We start from the raw sequence: 20,403 nt of genomic DNA, 5'->3' as shown, positions 1-20,403 counted from the left end.
CTCTGATTTCTGATTTCCTCCCTGCAGAGGATGGTTGTTATTGCTCTGGGTTTATTTGTTTAGTGACCTGTCTGGACTGAATGTGTGGTGTCTGTTTCCCTTGCAGTGTGTAGCCTCTGATGTCTGTGCTGATTCCCCCTCCAACTCCCTTTCTCCCCCCTCCCCCCGCATTCTTTCTAGTTTTAGTACTGGCTTCCTATGGATTACCCATGGGTCACTATAACTTAGTTGTCAACCACTGATTGGTTACAGGTTGTTTAAGCAGTAAGGCTTTTGCTCTTTGGCATGGTATATATGTGTATATATTGGATAATGCTTTTAAAGTTCAGGGAGTTTACAAGTTTGATTCGTTTTTTTCAGTTACTGTGTTTACAAGGCCTCTTGGTCAATAATGAACAAGTAGCTTGTTAGGGCTCTCCATTGTCTTCTCAGTAAGCGCATCTTGGCATATGCATGTATCTTTCCAGACTACCAGGGCTATGTGAAATAATAGCAAGGCTATCTTTAGCTGTCTTGTTCTCTGGATCTTTCTTGTTAATTTTCTGGCTGGCCTGCTATTTTGTTGCATGTACCAAGTAATAATGTGACCTCACTCTAGCCTTTCCTTATTATTCCTGAGATTTTGGTTGTTTTGACAACTATGTCCAGTTTTGTCATTGCTTTTTGTGGAGAGGATTCGCCAAGCTCATAACTCAGAATTCCTGAAATTATCTTATATTCTTCTTGTTTGTGGTGGTAAAAACCACATAACATAAAATTAATCTTCTTAACTATTTTTAAATGTAGAGTAGTGTTAACTATTTGCACATTGTGGCTCAACAGATCTCTAGAACTTTTTCATCTTCCAAACCTAAACTCTGTACCCATTGGACAACTCCCTTTTCCAGCTTCTTTCAGTCTCTGACAACCACCATTCTATTTTTTGTTTCTGAGAATTTGGCTACTTTACATACCTCATACAAGTGACCTCATACATATTTGTCTTTTTGTGACTTGCCTGTTTCACTTAGCAAAATCCGTGTTGTAGCATGTAACAGAATCTACTTTTTTTTGTGTATGTATGTACCACATTTTCATTATCCATTTATCTTTTGATGGTCATTTAGGTTACTTCCACCTCTTGGGTATTGTGAATAGTGCTGTAATAAACATGGCTGTGCAAATATCTCTTTGAGAGATACTGCTTTCAGTTCTTTTTGGTATATACACAGAACTGAGGTTGCTGTATCATATGGTAATTTTATTTTTAATTTTTTGAGGACTGTGCAATACAATTTTCTATAACAGCTGCACCATTTTACATTTTCACCAGTAGTGCACAAGAGTTTCAATTTCTTTACATCCTTGCCAACACTTGTAACTTTTCCTTTTCCTTTTTTTTGATAGTGCCATCCTAATAGGTAAGAGATGATATGTCATTTTGGTTTTGATTTGTATTTCCCTGATGATTAGTGATGTTGAACATCTTTTCATATACTTGGTCATTTGTATGTGTCTTTTTTTATTTTTTATTAAAAAAAAATTTTTTTGGGGGGACTATTGGGGGAAAGTGTGTTTCTTCAGGACCCATCAGCTTCAAGTAGTTTGTGGAGGGCGCAGCTCAGCTACAAGTCCAGTCACCGTTTTCAATCTTCAGTTGCAGGGGGCGCAGCCCACTATCCATGTGGGAATTGAACCGGCAACCTTGTTGTTGAGATCTCGTGCTCTAAGCACCTGAGCCATCCGGACGCCCCTCCAGGAGCTCAGCAGCAGCTTGTTGTCTTCAATCTGGTTGTGGAGGGCGCACTCACTGGCCCATGTGGGAATTGAACCGTCAACTCTGTTGTTCAGAGCTCGCGCTCTAACCAACTGAGCCATCAGGCCGCCCTATATATGTTCTTTTGAGAAATGTCTATTCAGGTCTTTTATCCATTTTAAAATTGGATTTTTTGTTGTTGTTGAGTTGTAGTTCCTTAGATAGTCTAGATATTAACATCTTATTAGATATATAGTTTGCAAATATTTTCTCCCATTCCATAGGTTGCCTTTTTACTCTTTTGAAAATTTTTTTTTCTGTGTGGAATGCCTTAGGTTCTATGTAGTCCTATTTGTCTGTTTTTGCTTTTGTTATCTGCTGTGTTCATTTTTAAAGTATCCCTTCATTCCATGTTGGAATGTTTTCTAATAGCCTACCTAGAATTCGATTTTTGAGAGTTCTTCAACCCTCTTCTTAAATTCTTTGCTACTACCCTGTTTCCTCGAAAATAAGACCTAGCCGGACAATCAGTTCTAATGCGTCTTTTGGAGCAAAAATTAATATAAGACCCAGTGTTATATTATATTATATTATATTATATTATATTATATTATATTATATTATATTACGTTGTACGTACTCTAACATTATAGTAAAATAAGACTAGGTCTTATAGTAAAATAAGACTAGGTCTTATATTAATTTTTGTTCCAAAAGATGCGTTAGAGCTGATTATCTGGCTAGGTCTTATTTTCAGGGAAACACGGTGATGTCCTTTGTATAGTCATAGATGTTTTGGTTTTAGGGATACATTTTCAGTGTATTTCTGAATAGTTACTAATGAATAAAATATTTTTAAGTTGTAGATTGTATTTTGAGAAGAAAATAATTTGTGGTTATCTTAGGTTAGGGATGGTCTGTCATTTTGGGGATGACCTATTATAATAATCAACATTTGCGTTTTGCCTTTTGTAAGGCATACATGTGTTCTCATTTGGTATCACAACAAGTCTATGATGAGGAAATGGAAACAGTCTTGTTTATAGTCAGATGATTAATAAGTGTTGAACTTCAACTGGATTTCCCACATGGGCAATGTGGTTCAAAATTCCATGTTGTAATATAGAGTCCAGCCTCTGGTGTCAGTGTTTTGTTAGTACCATGTTTCCCCCAAAATAAGAGTTAACCGGATAATAAGCCATAGCAGATTTTTCAGGATGACATCCCCTGAACGTAAGCTCTAATGTGTCTTTTGGAGCTAAACTTAATATAAGACCTTAATATAAGATCTAGAGATCTGTTGAGCAATATGTTCTTATTTTCGGGGAAACACGGTAGTTCAGTTGATTAGTAGCACTCTGATGGTATTAAGGTCTTGAATTTGATTCTGGTGTCTTTTAACTTCTCCCTGAGAAAATCCAGTTTGGTCTATGGACTGTAACTTTGCTAGCCATTTTACAAATTATCATTGTTACACAAATCAGGGAGTGGTAGAGGTGGAAATATTATTAGCTCATTGTCCAGATAGATGCATTTAGAAAGGCTTGCAGGGCTCATAATGGAAGTATAGATGCAGTATAATTGTGGTTAAGAGCAAGGACTTAGCATCATATTTTCCAATTTTGAGTCCTGGCTCTCGTAGATGGGTCGTGTTGGGAAGTTACTTGACCTTTTCATGCCTTATATTCAATTTTTTTTTTTTTTTTTAAGATTTTATTGGGGAAGGGGAACAGGACTTTATTGGGGAACAGTGTGTACTTCCAGGACTTTTTTTTCCCAAGTCAAGTTGTTGTCCCTTCAATCTTAATTGTGGAGGGTGCCGTTCAGTTTCAAGTTGGTGTCCTTTCAGTCTTAGTTGTGGAGGGCGCAGCTCAGCTCCAGGTCCAGTTGCCGTTGCTAGTTGCAGGGGGCGCAGCCCACCATCCCTTGCGGGAGTTGAGGAGTTGAACCGGCAGTCTTGTGGTTGAGAGCCCACTGGCCCATGTGGGAATCCAACCGGCAGCCTTTGGAGTTAGGAGCATGGAGCTCCAACCTCCTGAGCCACCAGGCTGGCCCATGCCTTATATTCTTTGTCTGTACGTACCTTTTGGGGTTCTTATAAGGATTGAATAGTTCCATACAGGTAAAGTTCGTAGAACAGTGTCGGTACAGAGTATATACTCAGTAAACATTGTCTTTGTTATTGACACAGAACAAAATAATCTGTACCAGTTGATTCAGTACTTGAAATTATTGTATCTATAATGTAATAATGAGAAATATTTAAAAATTGTGATATTTGATTATAATAGAGGAGTAGAAATAGATTTTTAGTATTCTACCCTTTAAGAAAACTTGTGAAAACCTACATTAAGGCCATACATCTGTAATAATAATAATAACATCTAGTCTAAGCTAAGCACATTTTACAAATTAGTTTATTCCTCAAAGATACTATTCTTATACAAATTTTACAGATAAAGAAACTGAGGCACAGATATGTTATACAAGTTGCCCACTGTCATTGGGCTATTAAGTAGCAGAGGTAGGATTTAAATCCATGTCTGCTGGCTCCAGAGTTACTATTGGTCTTAACCACTTTGCCATATTGCCTATATATAGTTAGCTATATTGCTACTATTTTGCTAAACCAAGTAGGTGGGCAATTGTTGGATGAATGAATAAGTGTAACATTTATCTTAACTTTCACAGAGTTACAATAACAAAAAAATGTTATTGAAATACAATTTAAATACACTTTATTTTTTTCTTCCTTGGTTGACTTGTAACAAAAATTTTACTGGGAGGTGAAACAAATTGGTATAAAGTGATTATAGTGACAGTTATGTTTTCATTTTAAATCTTCTTTTGAATAATAATGGAAACCAAACCAGTCAGAAAACATTTCAAATTTATGACCAAATTATATCCAGGTGCAATCTTTACTTAGGTAAAGCTTAATTTTCTTTTATTTAAGGTTGGTCAATTTTTATTTAGTCAGGTCATTCTTTTCTACTTTAACCCCCCTTTCAAGTTACCTTACAATCCTATTCTAGCTGTAGTTTAAAACACATTTTGAAGTCATATTTTTGGGTGGAGATTTTAAATAATATACTATTGTAGTTATCTCAATACTACTGCTATACACTGTGACTACTACCACCACTACCATATATGAGCCTTTGTCATGTATTAGGTATTGAATATTTTTTCCTTTCGGCAGAATAAGAAACTGAGGACTAGACAGGTTAAGTAGCTTGTTGAATATAACTTGCACAATCAGTTTTGTAGGTTACCAAGTCATTTGATACTACGTTTTGATGAACAATAATTCCCAAACTATGTATCTGTTGGAAATTTTCTTTTAAAGAATTTGAATATTAGAATGAAAAAATATTAAGCACTTACTAATTTTTATTTAATATTTTGTGTTTTAAGGAATTGAAATTACCATTCACCTTTTTAAGTGGACATATTCATGAATTGAGGATCCATGTACCATGGACGAAACTGGGTTCGGAATCAGTGGTAATTACCATCAATACAATGGAATGCATTTTGAAACTTAAAGATGGAATGCAGGTATGAAATTATTGAACCTAGTTGTTTATTTGAACCAATTTTATTGTTATTAGTGTTTGATATTTCTTTAACTTTTGGGATATGTCAACTTTCACATAAATAAATCTTAGCTTATATACTTATTTTTTTACATGGCTATTAAAGTAATAATTGAAAAAGGGTGTTCTTAAATGTGGATAAAATATCCTCAGGGATATTTTTGTACTGATTTCACTTATCTCATCATGGCCCTAATAGAGATCACGTAGATTGCTTATAACCCATATCCACTAGAAGTGGGGCCTGATTGTGTCCAACTTTCAGGTGAAGATTTTTGAATTTTTGCAAAGGAACTGCATGATATTTAATTTACATGACATTTCTAAATGAGGTGAAAATTTCTCACTTTATTTTTTTTGGAATATAGAAATATATTGAATCTGCCTTTATATACCAAATTGCATTGTTGTCTTTGAAGTTTTGGCATCAGAAACTAATTTTTTTCTGACTTATTTACTTCTTTGACTCATCTTACATTTTTTTAGTGTCTTTTTTTTTTTTTTAAATAAAGGTGTAATATTGAACTTAAGGAGTTTCTACCTAAATTTTCTAATCTAAGAAGTGAATAAGTATGGACAGCAGCATAATTGTGATGAATTTTTTTACTTTCATCTTGGGGAAAAGTAGTGTCTCTGTCATTTCACTTTTATTACTTTTTTCTTAACCCGCATTTAACTTTCAGTTTTAAGGGAGGCTTTCTGGAGCCAGATGAATTGAGGAGAATTAGTAAGTTGATTATTTTCATAAGTACCTTAAGGCAATATTAGGGTATCCTAAATACACGTATAACTTAAATTTATGTGAGATTAACTAAGGTTATTTATAAATTGTTAAAATCATTCGCTATTTTAAGTAGATGCTTTGAGTGTCATATCAATCCACAGGGCTCAAATCTCTTCTTCCTTTTATGAAATCTTTGATTCAAACCTGTATTATCCCATTTAACTTAACTAATGTGGTTCCTGGAAGTAAGTAGACCAATGCTATATAGTACTGCCATGAAAATTTATTTTGTGAACCTTAAATATTTGGGGGATTGAGTTAGAAATCTATAGATAGTTGTATCGCAACCACGTTTTATTTTACATTTATATTTGGTAATACTTAATGGTTCTGAATAATCACCTGTTCTTGGAATTTAATTTAAAAAAAAAAGTCTGGACTTGGTTATGCCACCCATGCAGTGCTCCATATTACAAGGAAAAAAAAGATCCAGACACTAAGTAGTTTTTCAATGGGAAGGTGGAATTTTCAAGGCCAGATGTCCCCATAAGAAACACATTTTAGAAAAAGCAAATTGCAACTAATTATAGAGGTTGCAGAAAAAGATTTGTAACACATGATTTAGTGCCACCTAGAACTAATATTTGATATTGGACCATGCAGATGGCTACTGCAGGAATGATCAGATTTCCTGCTTGCATGGTATTTGAGACTTGAATTTCGTGGTGTGTACAGCAAAAGGTCAAAGTGTCATGATTGTAAACCTCTCTCACAACAACTATTTTTTACAGATGTTTAAAATTTTGAGGTAGAAAGGATTTTTGAGAATTGCAGTTGACATTTGGACAAATTATTCAGCAGTGTACACCCCTGGAGAGTAACACTTGCGTTCATGCTAGTGATTGGAATTAATTCTTTAATAAGAACATTACAGATGAAACACATTTTTAAAGTTTATTTTCCTATTTTAAGCATTGATTAGTAAAGTAGGAAATTAAGTTAAAAAATTATAAATGTATTGGTAAAACTGAATAAATTTTTTCAAGTTATTACATTGTAGAATCATAATGAAAAGACTTATTTTCTAAATAAAATTAGTTTGGGATGGTAGGTTAAATGAAAGGGGCTTTTAGCGTTATAGATACTAATCTGCTAAAAGTAATACTATTAATGTATAAGAATGTAATAAAATCGAATTTAAAAGTTAGAAATCTGAGGTTTAATTCAGAAAAGATCATAGCAAAAATATAATATTGCTAAATGTCTTGATAGAAGGCATGTTTAATTTGTAAAGTTTAATTTAATTCTGCCAGCATTTACTGATTTCCTACTCTTCAGTGAACTTCAAAAGCATTGCTAAGATTTTTATGTAATTTTCTCTGCAAAAGACAGTTAGGGAGATAATTTATAATGACTTGAGTGTGACTCTAGTGAAAATAGTTATAATATGTTGCCTTCACGTATCTTTGCAATCAGTTTTAATTATAGAGTATTTTTTCAATGAGGTGACCAAGTTGTTGTTTTAGGTTAAATAAAGGCCACCTAGATGTTCACTCTGAATTATTTTTAATACAATGATATTTCACTCAGAATATATTTACGAACTTTTAGCTCTTGACTCTGACATATCTGTTGTCAGTTCGTAGTGCAGATTTAGATCCTATAGAATTGTGACTTGTGAACTGTTGTTTTTTTCCCTTTGGACTTCACCTACAGAGTTTGATTTATGACATATATCACCAATGGTCCAGGTCTGACTTGTTTGTTTATGTAGCCAGTTTAGTCTGCTCTAGCATAATTGAATAAATACTTGTGGACTCAAAACACAGCTCAAGAATGAAAACATTACCAGTAACTCTCCTTTTGCATATTCTTGGCTTGCTCAGCCTCTGGGTGTTTCATTTGTAAAATAGGGCAAGACTTGCTACAAAAATCTTTTATTCCATGATTGTGTATGCTTTGTCTGCTCACTGTGTTTAACAAGTCTTGCGAAAAGCTTCTTCAACCTAAAGAGAGTAGTAAATTTATTTTTAAAGTACTTATTCTGGTCTTTGTACCACCTAGAAAGTAAACTAAAAATCTTTCAGCCTAATAATTATAATCATTTGCAAGGCTATTTATACAAGTAATTTATTATTCATTAAAAAAATTTTAAAAAAACCTTTTGCACCTAAACCAAAACTTTAAAATACCATTAAAAATTTGAGATAAAGAACCAAGCTTTTTGTTTATGTATGTGCTTTTAAGCCCTGGTTAATGCTTAGAGTTACAGGAAAATCTTGCCTGACCTATTTCCTTGCATGTTTTGGTGCTATGGAAATCCGATACTGGTTTAGGTAATCTAGTCTCAAAGGGAATATAGAAGTATTGAAGCCTGTTGTTGAAGCTCAAATTGGAGGAAGTGTTGGTAGGTCTATTAACAATATTTTATGCCCCCCGCCCTCTTTTTAACACTTTAATTCTCTTAAATGAGGCTGGATTAATCTAATTGATTACTGCTGTGGTTTGAATGTGTCCCCTTAAATTCATATGTTGAAATTCTAACTCCCAAAGTGGGGTCTTGGGAGATGCTGAAGTCATGAGAGTGGAGCCCTCACAAATGGGATTAGTGCCTTATAAAAGAGGCTGTAGAGAGATCCCTATTCTTTCTGTCATATGAAGGAGTGACAGCATATGAAGTTGTTAACCAAGAAGAGGGCCCTCACTAGACCATGTTGGCATCTTTGATCTTGGACTTCAGCCTCCAGAACTGTAAGGAATTTCTGTTGTTTATAGGCTACATTGTTTGTAGTAGTTTGTTAAAGCAGCCCAGTCAGACTAAAACAACTACCTTTTCAGAAATTCAAATGTGGTTCAGAAATGCTGACTTAGGCTGTGGAATTTATTGTACTGTTATTGATTCCCTTACTTTTACTGTTATAGGTTAATGATGGAGGTGAGATAATAGCGATAACATAGTCTGTAGCCTCCTTACATAAAAAGTGAGAACTAGAGTTCCCTATAATTATGGGTAATGTCTTTACTCCCAGTAAGGAACCACTTTACGTTGTGAAGGGGATGAGTACTGGTACTTTTCCTGAGTAACAGCTCAAAAAAGCTATATAATTGTTAATAACATTAATTATAATAATTTCATATTATTTTGATGTAGTGGAAGAATGTCTTACAGATAAGAGTGTGTGGCTAAATAATTTTCAGCCATTGGCTGGATTTGCTGTCTATAAATTTTAGGCCTTGGGTTTGAGTTCTTATTTCTGGTGGTATAACTCCAATGATGAAGTAGGGTTGGCAAATGGGGCATCTGACCTTTTGTGTAAAGAAGGTGAATGGAGGATTCAGCAGAGGATGAGCTAGAAGTCCCTGAGAGTGTTTAGTAAGTAATCTGCCCTGGTAATGGACCAGATAGAAGAGTGAAGAAGTTGTGCAGTCCCAAACCCAAGTAACATAGAGCAGTAGAGGATGAATAGTAGTAGCTGTAAATATCCCTTTACATCCTCAGCTGAGAGAAGGATAAACCAATAACCATGTCTGCGTGACATAACATTTTGTGCCTTGGTGAAGAAGTTTTGAATTTATGAATCTGATCTAGGGATTTGTACCAAGCAATTCTAAAAAGTGAAGTATTCAGTTAATACTCAAGTACAGCAACATTAGGTTGTTCAGAGCCCTTTCTACTTTTACTGTGTATCTTGAATTTTCCAAAATATATTTAAATTTAAAAATATCTGATATTATCTTCTAAGTCTGTTTTGAGATGTTGTATAAGGAAATAGATACCTTTGGGTTTCACTGTGAGTGCAACATTTTATTTACTTTTTTTTTTTTTTGGTTATTGGTTATATTTCTTTTTAAATTTATTTTTCCCAGCTTTATTGAGGTATAATTAACAAATTGTACGTATTTAAAGTGTATAACATGATTTAAGTATACATTGTGATAAACCAATAACTTCATTATTGTGAAAGGATTCATACCATTAAGTTGATTAATACATCCATCGTTGCAAATAGTTATCTTTTTATTCTTTCTGTTTTTGGTGAGAAGGCTACTCTCAGCAAATTTCAAGTATACAATACAGTATCAATAATTGTAGTCACCATGCTGTACATTAAATCCTCAGAATTTATTCATCTCAGAACTGAGAGTTTGTGCCCTTTGACCAATTTTGCAGATTTCCCCTAGGCCCTGGAACCCATGATTCTACTCTGTTTCTATGTGTTTGACTTTCTTTTTTTTAAAAAAGATTTCACATATAAGTAATATAATAAATATTTTTCTTTGGCTGTTTTCACTCACCATAATGCCCTCTGGGTTCATCAGTGTTGACACCAATGGCAGGATTTCTTAATCATAGCTTAATAATATTCCTCTGTGTGTGTGTGTGTGTGTGTGTGTGTGTGTGTGTATGTATGTATGTATGTGTGTATGAGTATATACACCACGTTTTCTTTATCCATTTTGTCCATTGCTGGATACTTACATTGTTTCCATATCTGGGCTATTGTGAGTAATGCTGCAATGAGCATGGCAGTGCAGTTATCTCTTTGAGATAGTGATATTGTTTCCCGTACATTCATATACCCATAAGTGGGATAATATGCTGGATAATATGGTAATTCTATTTAAAAATTTTTGAGGAACCTCCATACTGTTTTCCATAATGACAGTAGCGATTTATATTATCACCAAGAGTATATAAGAGTTCCCTTTATTCAACATTTGTTATCTCTTATTTGCTAGGTTGGTGCAAAAGTAATTGTGGTTTAAAAGGTTAAAAATGATTGCAAAAACCGCAATTACTTTTGCACCTACCTAATATTTGGTAATAGCCATCCTAACAGTATGAGGTGATAGCTCACTGTTTTTTTAAAAAAAATTATCTTTTTAATTAAAATTTATTGGGGTGACAATGGTCAACAAAACTACATAGGTTTCAAGTGTACAATTCTGTAATACATCATCTATATCATGCATTATGTGTTCACCACCCAGAATCAGTTCTCCTTCCATCACCATATATCCGACTCCCTTTACCCTCTTCTACCATTTCCCCTCCCCCCTTACCCTCTGGTAACCACTGAACTGTTGTCTGTGTCTATGAGTTTTGGTTTCTTTATTTGCTTGTCTTGTTCTTTTGTTGCCTTCAGATTTGCATTTCCCTGAGGATTAGTGATGTTCAGTACCTTTTTTGGTACCTGTTGGCCATTTGTATATCTTCTAGAAAAGTGTTTAGTTAGTTCCTTTGCTCATTTTAAAGTTGGATTTTCTTTTTGCTGTTGAGTTGTATGAGTTTATTTTATATTTTTAGATACTAACTCCTTATCAAGATGGTTTACAAATATATTCCCCCATTCATAGATTAACTATTCACCTGTCAAGAAGCTTTTCCCATTTTCTTCTAGTAATTTTCAAGTTTTAGATCTTACATATAAGCTTTAATCAATTTCAAGTTAATTTTTGTGAGTGGTGTTAATATAGGAGTCCATTTTCATTATTTTTACATGTGGATATCCAGTTTTCCTAGCACCGTTTATTGAAGATGCTATTCTTTCTCTATTGTGTGTTCTTGGTGCCTTTGTCAAAGATCAGTTGACCATACACGTATGGTTTTATTTCTGGACTCTCAATTCTGTTTCTTTGATCCATGTGTCTGTTTTTATGCCAGTGACATACTGTTTTGGTTACTATAGCTTTGGAATATAGTTTGAAGTCAGGAAATGTGATGCCTCCCGCTTTGCTCTTCTTTCTTAAGATTATTTTGCTATTCGAGAGCTTTTGTGGTTCCACACAAATTTTACAATTGTTTTTCCTATTTATGTGAAAATGCCATTGAAATTTTAATAGGGATTGCATTGAAACTGTAAATAACATTGGGTTGTATGGGCAATTTAATACTCTTTCAATGCAAGAATATGAGATACCTTTCCATTACTTTGCGTCTTCTTTAACTTATTTCACCAATGTCTTACAGTTTTTAGTGTAGAGGTATTTTACCTTTTTGGTTAAATTTATTCCTGTTTTATTGTTTTTGATGCTATTGTAAATGAGAATGCTTTCTTACTATCATTTTCTGCTAGTTTGTTGTTAGTGTATAGAAATATAACTGATTATTTTAAACAAACGGGACTTGGTCAAACTAAAAAGGTTTTGCACAGCAAGGGATACCATTAACAGAATGAAAAGACATCCTGCCGAATGGAAGATATTTGCCAATGATAAAAGTGATAAAGGGTTAATATCCAAAATTTATAAAGAACTCATACAACTCAACACCAATAAAACACAATCCAATTAAAAAAGGGGCAGAGGGCATGAGTAGACATTTCTCCAAATAGGACATACAGATGGCCAATAGACATGAAAAAATGCTCACTAATCATCAGAGAAATACAGATTAAAACTACAATGAGATATCACCTCACACCCATCAGAATGGGTATCATCAATAAATCAAAAAACAAGTGTTGACGAGGATGTGTAGAAAAGGGAACCCTGGTGCACTGTTGGTGGGACTGCAGATTAGTACAGTAACTATGAAAAACAGTTCGGAAGTTCCTCAAAAAATTATAAATAGAACTACCATATGCCCCAGCAATTCCACTTCTGGGTGTCTATTTGAAGAAATCCAAAACACTAATTTGAAAAGATATATATATATATATATATATTTATATATATATATCTTTATAAAATATATATATATATATATTTTTTATCTGTGCACCCCTATATTCACTTTAGCGCTGTTTACAATAACCAAGATATATGGCAGCAATGTAAGTGCCCATCAATAGATGATTGGATAAAGATGTGATACATATACCGTGTTTCCCCAAAAATAAGATCTAGCCGGACCATCAGCTCTAATGCATCTTTTGGAGCAAAAATTAGTATAAGACTCGGTCTTATTTTAATATAAGATCGGGTCTAATATAATACAATATAAGACCCAGTCTTAGATTATATAAGATTATATAAGACTGGGTCTAATATAATATAATATAATATAATATAATATAATATAATATAATATAGTATAATACTGGGTATAATATAATACAATACCAGATATAATATAATATAATATATAATATAATATAATATAATATAATATAATATAATATAATACCAGATCTTAACTTTTGCTTCAAAAGATGCATTAGAGCTGATGGTCCGACTAGGTCTTATTTTCGGGGAAACACGGTATACAGTGGAATATTAATCAGCCATAAAAAGAATGAAATCTTAAACATTGGTGGCAGCATGGATGGACCTAAGAGGGTAATATGCTAAGTGAAATAAATCAGTGTGAGACAAATACCATATGATCTTACTTATATGTAGAATCCAAAGAACAAAATAAACAAAACAGACTCATAGATACAGAGAACAAATTGATGGTTACCATATGGGAGGGGTTGGGGAGCTGGATGAAGGGATTAAGAAGTAAAAATTGGTAGTTACAGAACAGTCATGGGGAATTGAGGTACAGCATAGGGAATATAGTCAGTAATAGTATAATAACTATGTACAGTGCCAGGTGGGTATTAGACTTATTGGGGGATCACTTCATAAGTTATATAAATGTCTAAACACTGTGCTGTACATCTGAAACTAATATAAAATAATATTGATTGTCAACTGTAATTGAAAAATAAAAAAGAAATGCAACTGATTTGAGTGTATTTGTATTCTATAACTTTACCGAATTTGTTTATTCTAAGTTTATTTTTGTAGTTTTTAGTGTTACCTATATGTAAGATAATGTCATCTGCAAACAAAGATAATTTTACTTCTTTCCAAGTGGGATGCCTTTTATTTCTTTTTCTTGCCTAATTGTTCTAGCTAAGACTTTCAATACTACATTGAATAAAAGTGGTGAGAGTAGACATCCTTGTCTTATTCGTGATCTTCGAGGAAAAGCTTTCAGCTTTTCACTGTTGTGTATGACATTAGCTGTGAGCTTGTTCTGTATGGCCTTTATTATGTTGAAGTACGTTCTTTATGTACCCACTTTGCTGAGAGTTTCTATCACAAATGGATGTTGAATTTTGTCACATGCTTTTTCTGTATATTGAGATGATCATGTGATTTTTATCCTTCATTTTGTTTATTTGGTGTATCACACTGATTGATTTGTATATGTTGAATCATCTTCGCATCCCTGGAATAAATCCCGCTTGGTTAAGGTATATGATCTTTTAAATGTATTGTTGAATTTGGTTTGCAAATATTTAGTTGAGGATTTTTGCATCTGTATTCATCAGGGATATTGGCCTATAATTTTCTTGTGGTGTCCTTTACTGGTTTTGGTATTATGTAATGCTGGTCATGTAAAATGAGTTTGGAAGTATCTTCTCTTCTATTTTTTTGGAAGCATTTGAGAAGGATTAGTATTAATTCTTTGAATGTTTGGTAGAATTCATCATTGAAGCCGTCTGGTCCTGGACTTTTGATTATTGGAAGATTTTTGATTACCGATTTAATCTCCTTACTAGTAATTTGTACATTTAATTTTGATTTGCCTAAAAAGTCTTTATTTTACTCTTAGTCTTCATTGATAGTTTATTTGGTTACGTCATGTTGGCAGTTATTTTCTCTCAGTACATATATATTTTTCTAGTTGTACTTGAGATCTTATTTACTTATTTATTTACTTGTCTTTGATGTTCTTTAGTTTCACAACAGTGCCTCTGGACTAAATTTCTTTTTTGTTATCCTTCTTGGGATTTATTGTATTTCCTGTATCTACAGATTTATATTTTTTATTACTTCTGAATAATTACCACTTTATATTTTTTGAATATTAACTCCTTATTCTTGCTGTTTTTGCCTTCTGAAACTCCATTTACACATATTAGACGTTCTCATTTTTATCCTTTGCATCTTAACCTTTCATGTTTTTTTATCTCTTGGTCTCTCTGTGCTGCACTATGGGTAATTTCCTTAAATCTGTTTTTTATCTAGTTCAATGAATCTCTCAGACCATGAACTTTTGTGCAACTCATAAGAGAATTTGAAATTTAATGTGATCTAGTGGTTCTCAAAGTGTGATCTGAAGACCGCCAGGGATTCCCAAGTTTTTTCAGGGTATACATAAGTTTAAAATTACTTTTATAATAATACTAAGACATGATTTACTTTTTTCCATCATCATTCTCTTATGAAGATAGAGTGGAAATTTCCAGCGGTTACTCGATGTATCATATTACAACAGATTGAAGGCAGAAGCAGATATGAAAATCCAGCTATCTTCTATTAGGCCAGATTTTTTAAAATTTAAAATAATTTTACTCTGTTTACTAATTTTCTTGTTTTGGAAAATACAACTACTTTTCATAAAACACAGAAACTTAAAATTGTATAATTTATGATTATTAGTAATGTGATGGATTTATTTAAAAATAATTATGAGAGTATATATATATATATATATATATATATATATATATATATATATATACATACATACATACATACATACAGAGGGTACCAAAAAAATGTATACACACTTTAAGAAAGGAAAAAAAACTATTAAAATAGTAATACTCAATATATACCGATAACAAAAGATGAATACAAGGCACGTTTGACTTCTGCAATTACACATTGCTACCATAATTCAATTCAACTTTGAAAAGTAATACATAGATAACATCTCTTAAAATGTGTATACATATTTTTAGTATCCCCGGTATATACATATATAATGTATATTTAAACTTTTTCTTCTTTTTCATTTCTCATATGGTAAATATGGGTAGATATAATCCACATTAGAAAAGGTATTTGGGGCAAGAGGGTAAAAGGTTCTGAGATCAAAACAGTTGAGGATCACTGGTGTAGAGAGGAGAGAGTAGGGAGCTACTGAATTATTTTAAGCTAGTAAGCAGCTTGATTGAATTTTAGGAAGTTGACTGGTTTTTCACAGTGGAGGAATAGATTGGAGGAGGTGATTTCAGATAATTAGGTTCCTTTTGTCATATTCTAGGAGAAAAATGATGGGACTAGATGGAACTAAGTCATTGGCTGTGGGCAGAGTGAACTGGGGACAGATTTTGGAGGGAAATGTAGAGAAGATGTTGAAGTTCTAAGATGACTGCTGGAATTTTGGTTCTGGATGATTGGAGTGGATTATGGTGCTGTTAATTTAGATGCTTTCTAGAGATTAAAGACTTGACTGGCAAGCTTGTCATATACTAACATAATTAGTAATTAGATGTCACTGAAGATTAATGTAAGTGGGCATCATTCATTGTGGGTAAGCCATGTACTAAAATTATCATTTTAGTATCATTTTATTTGAAGGAAAAGTTTAAAAGTTTATTAAGCTAATCTTTATTGAATGCTGTACAAATACAGACGATATCGTGGCTAATGAGAGAGACAGAACCTTTCTCTCCTTTTGAATGTTTTAAGGAAAAATTGACAGATCTTGAGTGGTTTATGATTTTAATTTTAGCATAGAAAATTTGTAGTGTTAGAACCATCAGAGTGTGAAAAATATTTTGCTTTAGATTTAGGTTTGTTTTTGAGATGAAATGAGTGATTTAAAAACATGATTGAAAAGGAATAAAAAACCCAAACCACAAACAGATAACTTGTAGATGGATGAAAATGAAGATAAATTTGTTTCAAACTCTGTTAGGTGCTTTAAAAGTTTGAGAACAGAAGAAATTATTTCTTGAACTTCTCCCTTTGTCTGCAGCTGCCCGGAAATAAGAAGTAGTAGAAAGATGACTCTTTTTAGTTGGCTATTTGGAAGGTAACATTGTTACAAAGACCTGTTTTTCTAAAAAATACATATATTGATTTATTCATAGAATCTTTCATTATATCATATATAAGCTTGAAATTTCTGCCACATGAAAATCAAACTTGGCATAAAGTGCATTTTTGGTTAAATAAACAAATTTTTTTTGTTTACTTAGAAAGTTTTAATTCTTTTTGAATGTTTCTGAGGGGTTCCACTGCACTTGTTTTATCCTTGGAAAGATTTTTCTTTTTTGAGCTTGGGTGGTTTTATTCTCTCATAGCTCTTCTATTTTAGGAAGATGAAAAGTCACATTTAGATTGAGACAAGTAAGGAAGTCTGTTTCATGAAGGACTTTCTAAGAATGTTATGAATGAATTAAAATATGGGACTGTAGTAGAAATGCCAGCACAACTTTAATTATAGTGTTCAGTGTTGTGGACACCACAATTTATGTCTAAATGCTGCAAAAAGAACAAAAAATGGTGGTTTGAGACTTTGCAGCTTGCTGGTAGTTACAAGTTCTCTTTTCCTCTTTAGCCTTGAACCATTCCGATGTGTTATCAGGAATTAAAGATAATGAAGAGCACAGACTGCCGTTTCTGGTGTTTATTTCTGTTTGGTTCACAAGTTCTATAGGTTTCCTTTCTATCTATAAAACTCAATGGTTCTGTGATTTTTGTTTTGATGATTAGATACTACTAATTTTATTTTTTCTTGAACACGGTCATTTTGCTAAGATTTTCTTTTCGAAACTTGGATGTCTAGTATTTAGAAACTGTACTGAGTCCACATCTGAACCAAGGTGGGTTTTACTAGTCTGACCATTTCTGCCTATTAATTGGGAGTATTTTAGGGTTGTTCCGTTTTTATATAATTTTTAATATGGTTAGGTTTAAGTCTGATGTCTTTTTGTTTTCTATTGGCCTGTCTAATTTTTGTTCCTTTTTTCCTTCTTTTTCTGCCTTTTTTTTGGATCAGCTGAGTGTATTTTACCATTCAATTTTATCTTCATTATTGGTTTATTCCCTGTATCTCCTTATTTAATTTTTTAGGGTTGTTTTAGGTTGATATGTATGTTTAACTTCACCTAATTTTAACCAACATACCACTTCATGGATAATGTACTGTCCTTTAGTATGCTTACAACTTCTTATCCCCCGCCATCATTTGTGCTATTGTTCAAATTCTTAGTTCTGTACGTTACCAACCAATAATATGTTGTTTTTATTTTTATTATTGCTTTGAACAGTCAATTTCTAAGAAATTGAAAACAAGAAAGTGTCTTTGTATTTACCCACATAGTTATTTTTGGCAGTCTTCATTCTTTTATGCAGATCAAAGTTTTCATTTAGCAGCATTTTACTTCAGCTTGAAGAACTTCCTTTAATATTTTTTGTAGTCCATTTCATCTTGCTACAAATTTTTTCAGCTTTTGTTTGTTTGAAAAAGTCTTTGCTGCTTTCTTGGTTTAAAAACTCTGATTTCTGGATTTAACCTTTGGTATAATTCCTACTTGTCTGGTTATTGCTAGGGCTTTTCTCATAGCAGCTGTACCTACTTTGTATTCGAAAGAAATAGCAGAAGTTGGAATGAGAGAAAGAAGGCCAACTGTTAGAAGATGAAAGAATGTTAGTGAGAGTAATAGGAATAACTTAAAGTAATTGCTTCTGTCTACCTCAAAAATAAAATGGCCAGTTATTTTACCAGCAAAATGAGTTTATTTGGGATTAGCAGAGAATTACAATTCGGAACAAGCAAGTTATGGCAAATCATATGCAAGTCTGAGGAGACAAAGGGAAGGTAAGCTTGTATTAGGTTTTAGAAGGAAATTGGAGAGGGTTGTTTTGGACAAAAGTTCACTGGAGAAGAACAAGCGTTCGAGGTCATGGCGGTTTCTCATTGGCTGTAAGCAGTGGTTAGTGCATTGTTGATGGGGCAGGGAGGGATCTTTGTTTCCTTAAAAGCAGGAGATGAAATTCCTATGTGAAAAATGCCCTCCCTTGTCAAAATAATTCTTATTTTCCTTCTTCCTGTCGGCTATGTAGGCTACAAGGAGTGGAACGTGTGTGGAAGCTCTTCCTTAAGGAATTCTTGACTCCTTTTTAAATGAGGTTTCCTTTATTTATTTTTACACTTCCTTTTCTGAACTCTTTCAACACTTAGCTAACAAACTCTCTAATATTATTCGTCAAAAATTTTCACTTTAGATAAGCTATTTATCTCCATGAACTTTATTTTCCTCATTTGCTAAATGAGAAGGACAGTATCTTACAGGATGTTTGTGATGATTGTGAACAATATAAAGCTTCTTGAATTGCTTGTACCAGTAATAATTACTCAGAATATTTTATAGTATGACATATTTATTCACTTAAAAATATTCCTTTATAAATAATATTCTGAAGTCGAGGATTTTTCATTTTCCAATGTTACCAACTTTTATTTCCTGCATTGCATCAGGCACAGTATCCTGAATGTAGTGGGTCCTTTCTTTACCATGTACCACCTTCATTCTACTTCACCATTGTTTAAAGTATCTGTGAATTAGGTGGACACTCAAGTATGGGGTGGATGTTAGGAGATTTCAGCTATAAAATAAACAAGTGTTTTTTATTCAAACAGGAAAAAGTAAACTATTTTCCTTTTTTATTTTTACTTTTAGCAGTGCACTCATCATGATAGCTCTTTTCTAGAAGCCAACATCTCCTTCATACATAGCTAAAGTGAAATGAATCATTGTAATCTGAATACTTAAGAATTTGTAAAGTTTATGTTTTGTAATATTGTAGTATATAATTTAACTCTTTTAATCTTTATTTCGATTCTTTAAAGTCTTTAAAATTCTTTAAAATCTCAATTGGCTTCAGTAGTAATATTGAGAAATGGTACTATTGAGAAAATTCTAATGTGCTTTACTGAAAAATTATCTGAAATGCATTCTTATGTACTGAATACTTCTTGAGTTTCTCTTTTTTTTGGAATTTTACGTGATTGGAAGATGCTCTCAGTCCCCCCCCCCCCCCCAACATATTTATATATCTTTTTCCCAAGTTGCTTTTCAGTCTTATTTTCTTTATCATGTTGGCCAAATTTTAGCTTTTGTATGTTTAGAATATGCTGTTTTGATAATATGCAGCAGTTGCATATACTATTTCTTTCCAGGAAGGTTTATAGTTTTCTTTGCCTTCGGTCCTCTAGGATTTTCTTTGCCCTGTGTTCTTACTGACACTTTCCTTTCTCTTTTTAAACCTTTACTGTTTTATTAGAAGTTAGTTAAAGGGATAACTGAAGAAATGCCTTGTCTTCTTGGGATGACTTTTGCCAAGCAAAAAATTTGTGCTTTCAACCACCTCCTGAGCTGTCTTATAGATTCCTGCATAATTTAGAGATATTTGTGGTCTGATTTTTCTTGTGTTAAATGAAGGAAACACTGGGTTACAGAGCAATTTCAGGTTGAATTATTGTTTATGCTGTACATTTTTATTAAAATATATGGCTTAAAGCAGGAATCATCCAACAGTGGCCGATGGGCTTACTGCTTGTTTTTGTAAATAAAGGTTTTTTTTGAAACAGCCCCTCTTATTTGTTT

At 33.0% G+C, this 20,403-nt stretch overlaps 1 protein-coding gene across 8 annotated transcripts in view; it reads left to right on the top strand.

Moving 5' to 3' along the window:
• VPS13B (vacuolar protein sorting 13 homolog B) overlaps positions 1 to 20,403 on the top strand; it is a 735,829-nt gene that overhangs the window by 8,666 nt on the left and 706,760 nt on the right. For all 8 annotated transcript variants that reach the window (XM_074316465.2, XM_019757646.3, XM_019757649.3 and 5 more), the window contains exon 3: positions 5,153 to 5,296. In XM_074316465.2, coding sequence (XP_074172566.2) covers positions 5,153 to 5,296 — 144 coding nt within the window. The remainder of the gene's footprint in view (positions 1 to 5,152; positions 5,297 to 20,403) is intronic.

The sequence above is a fragment of the Rhinolophus sinicus genome, chromosome 6, assembly GCF_057876585.1.
Source record: "Rhinolophus sinicus isolate RSI-liver-muscle chromosome 6, RSI-T2T, whole genome shotgun sequence".
Lineage (NCBI taxonomy): Eukaryota > Metazoa > Chordata > Mammalia > Chiroptera > Rhinolophidae > Rhinolophus > Rhinolophus sinicus.
The sequence above is the reverse complement of the archived record's forward strand: the minus strand, read 5'-3'. Positions and strand labels throughout refer to the sequence as shown.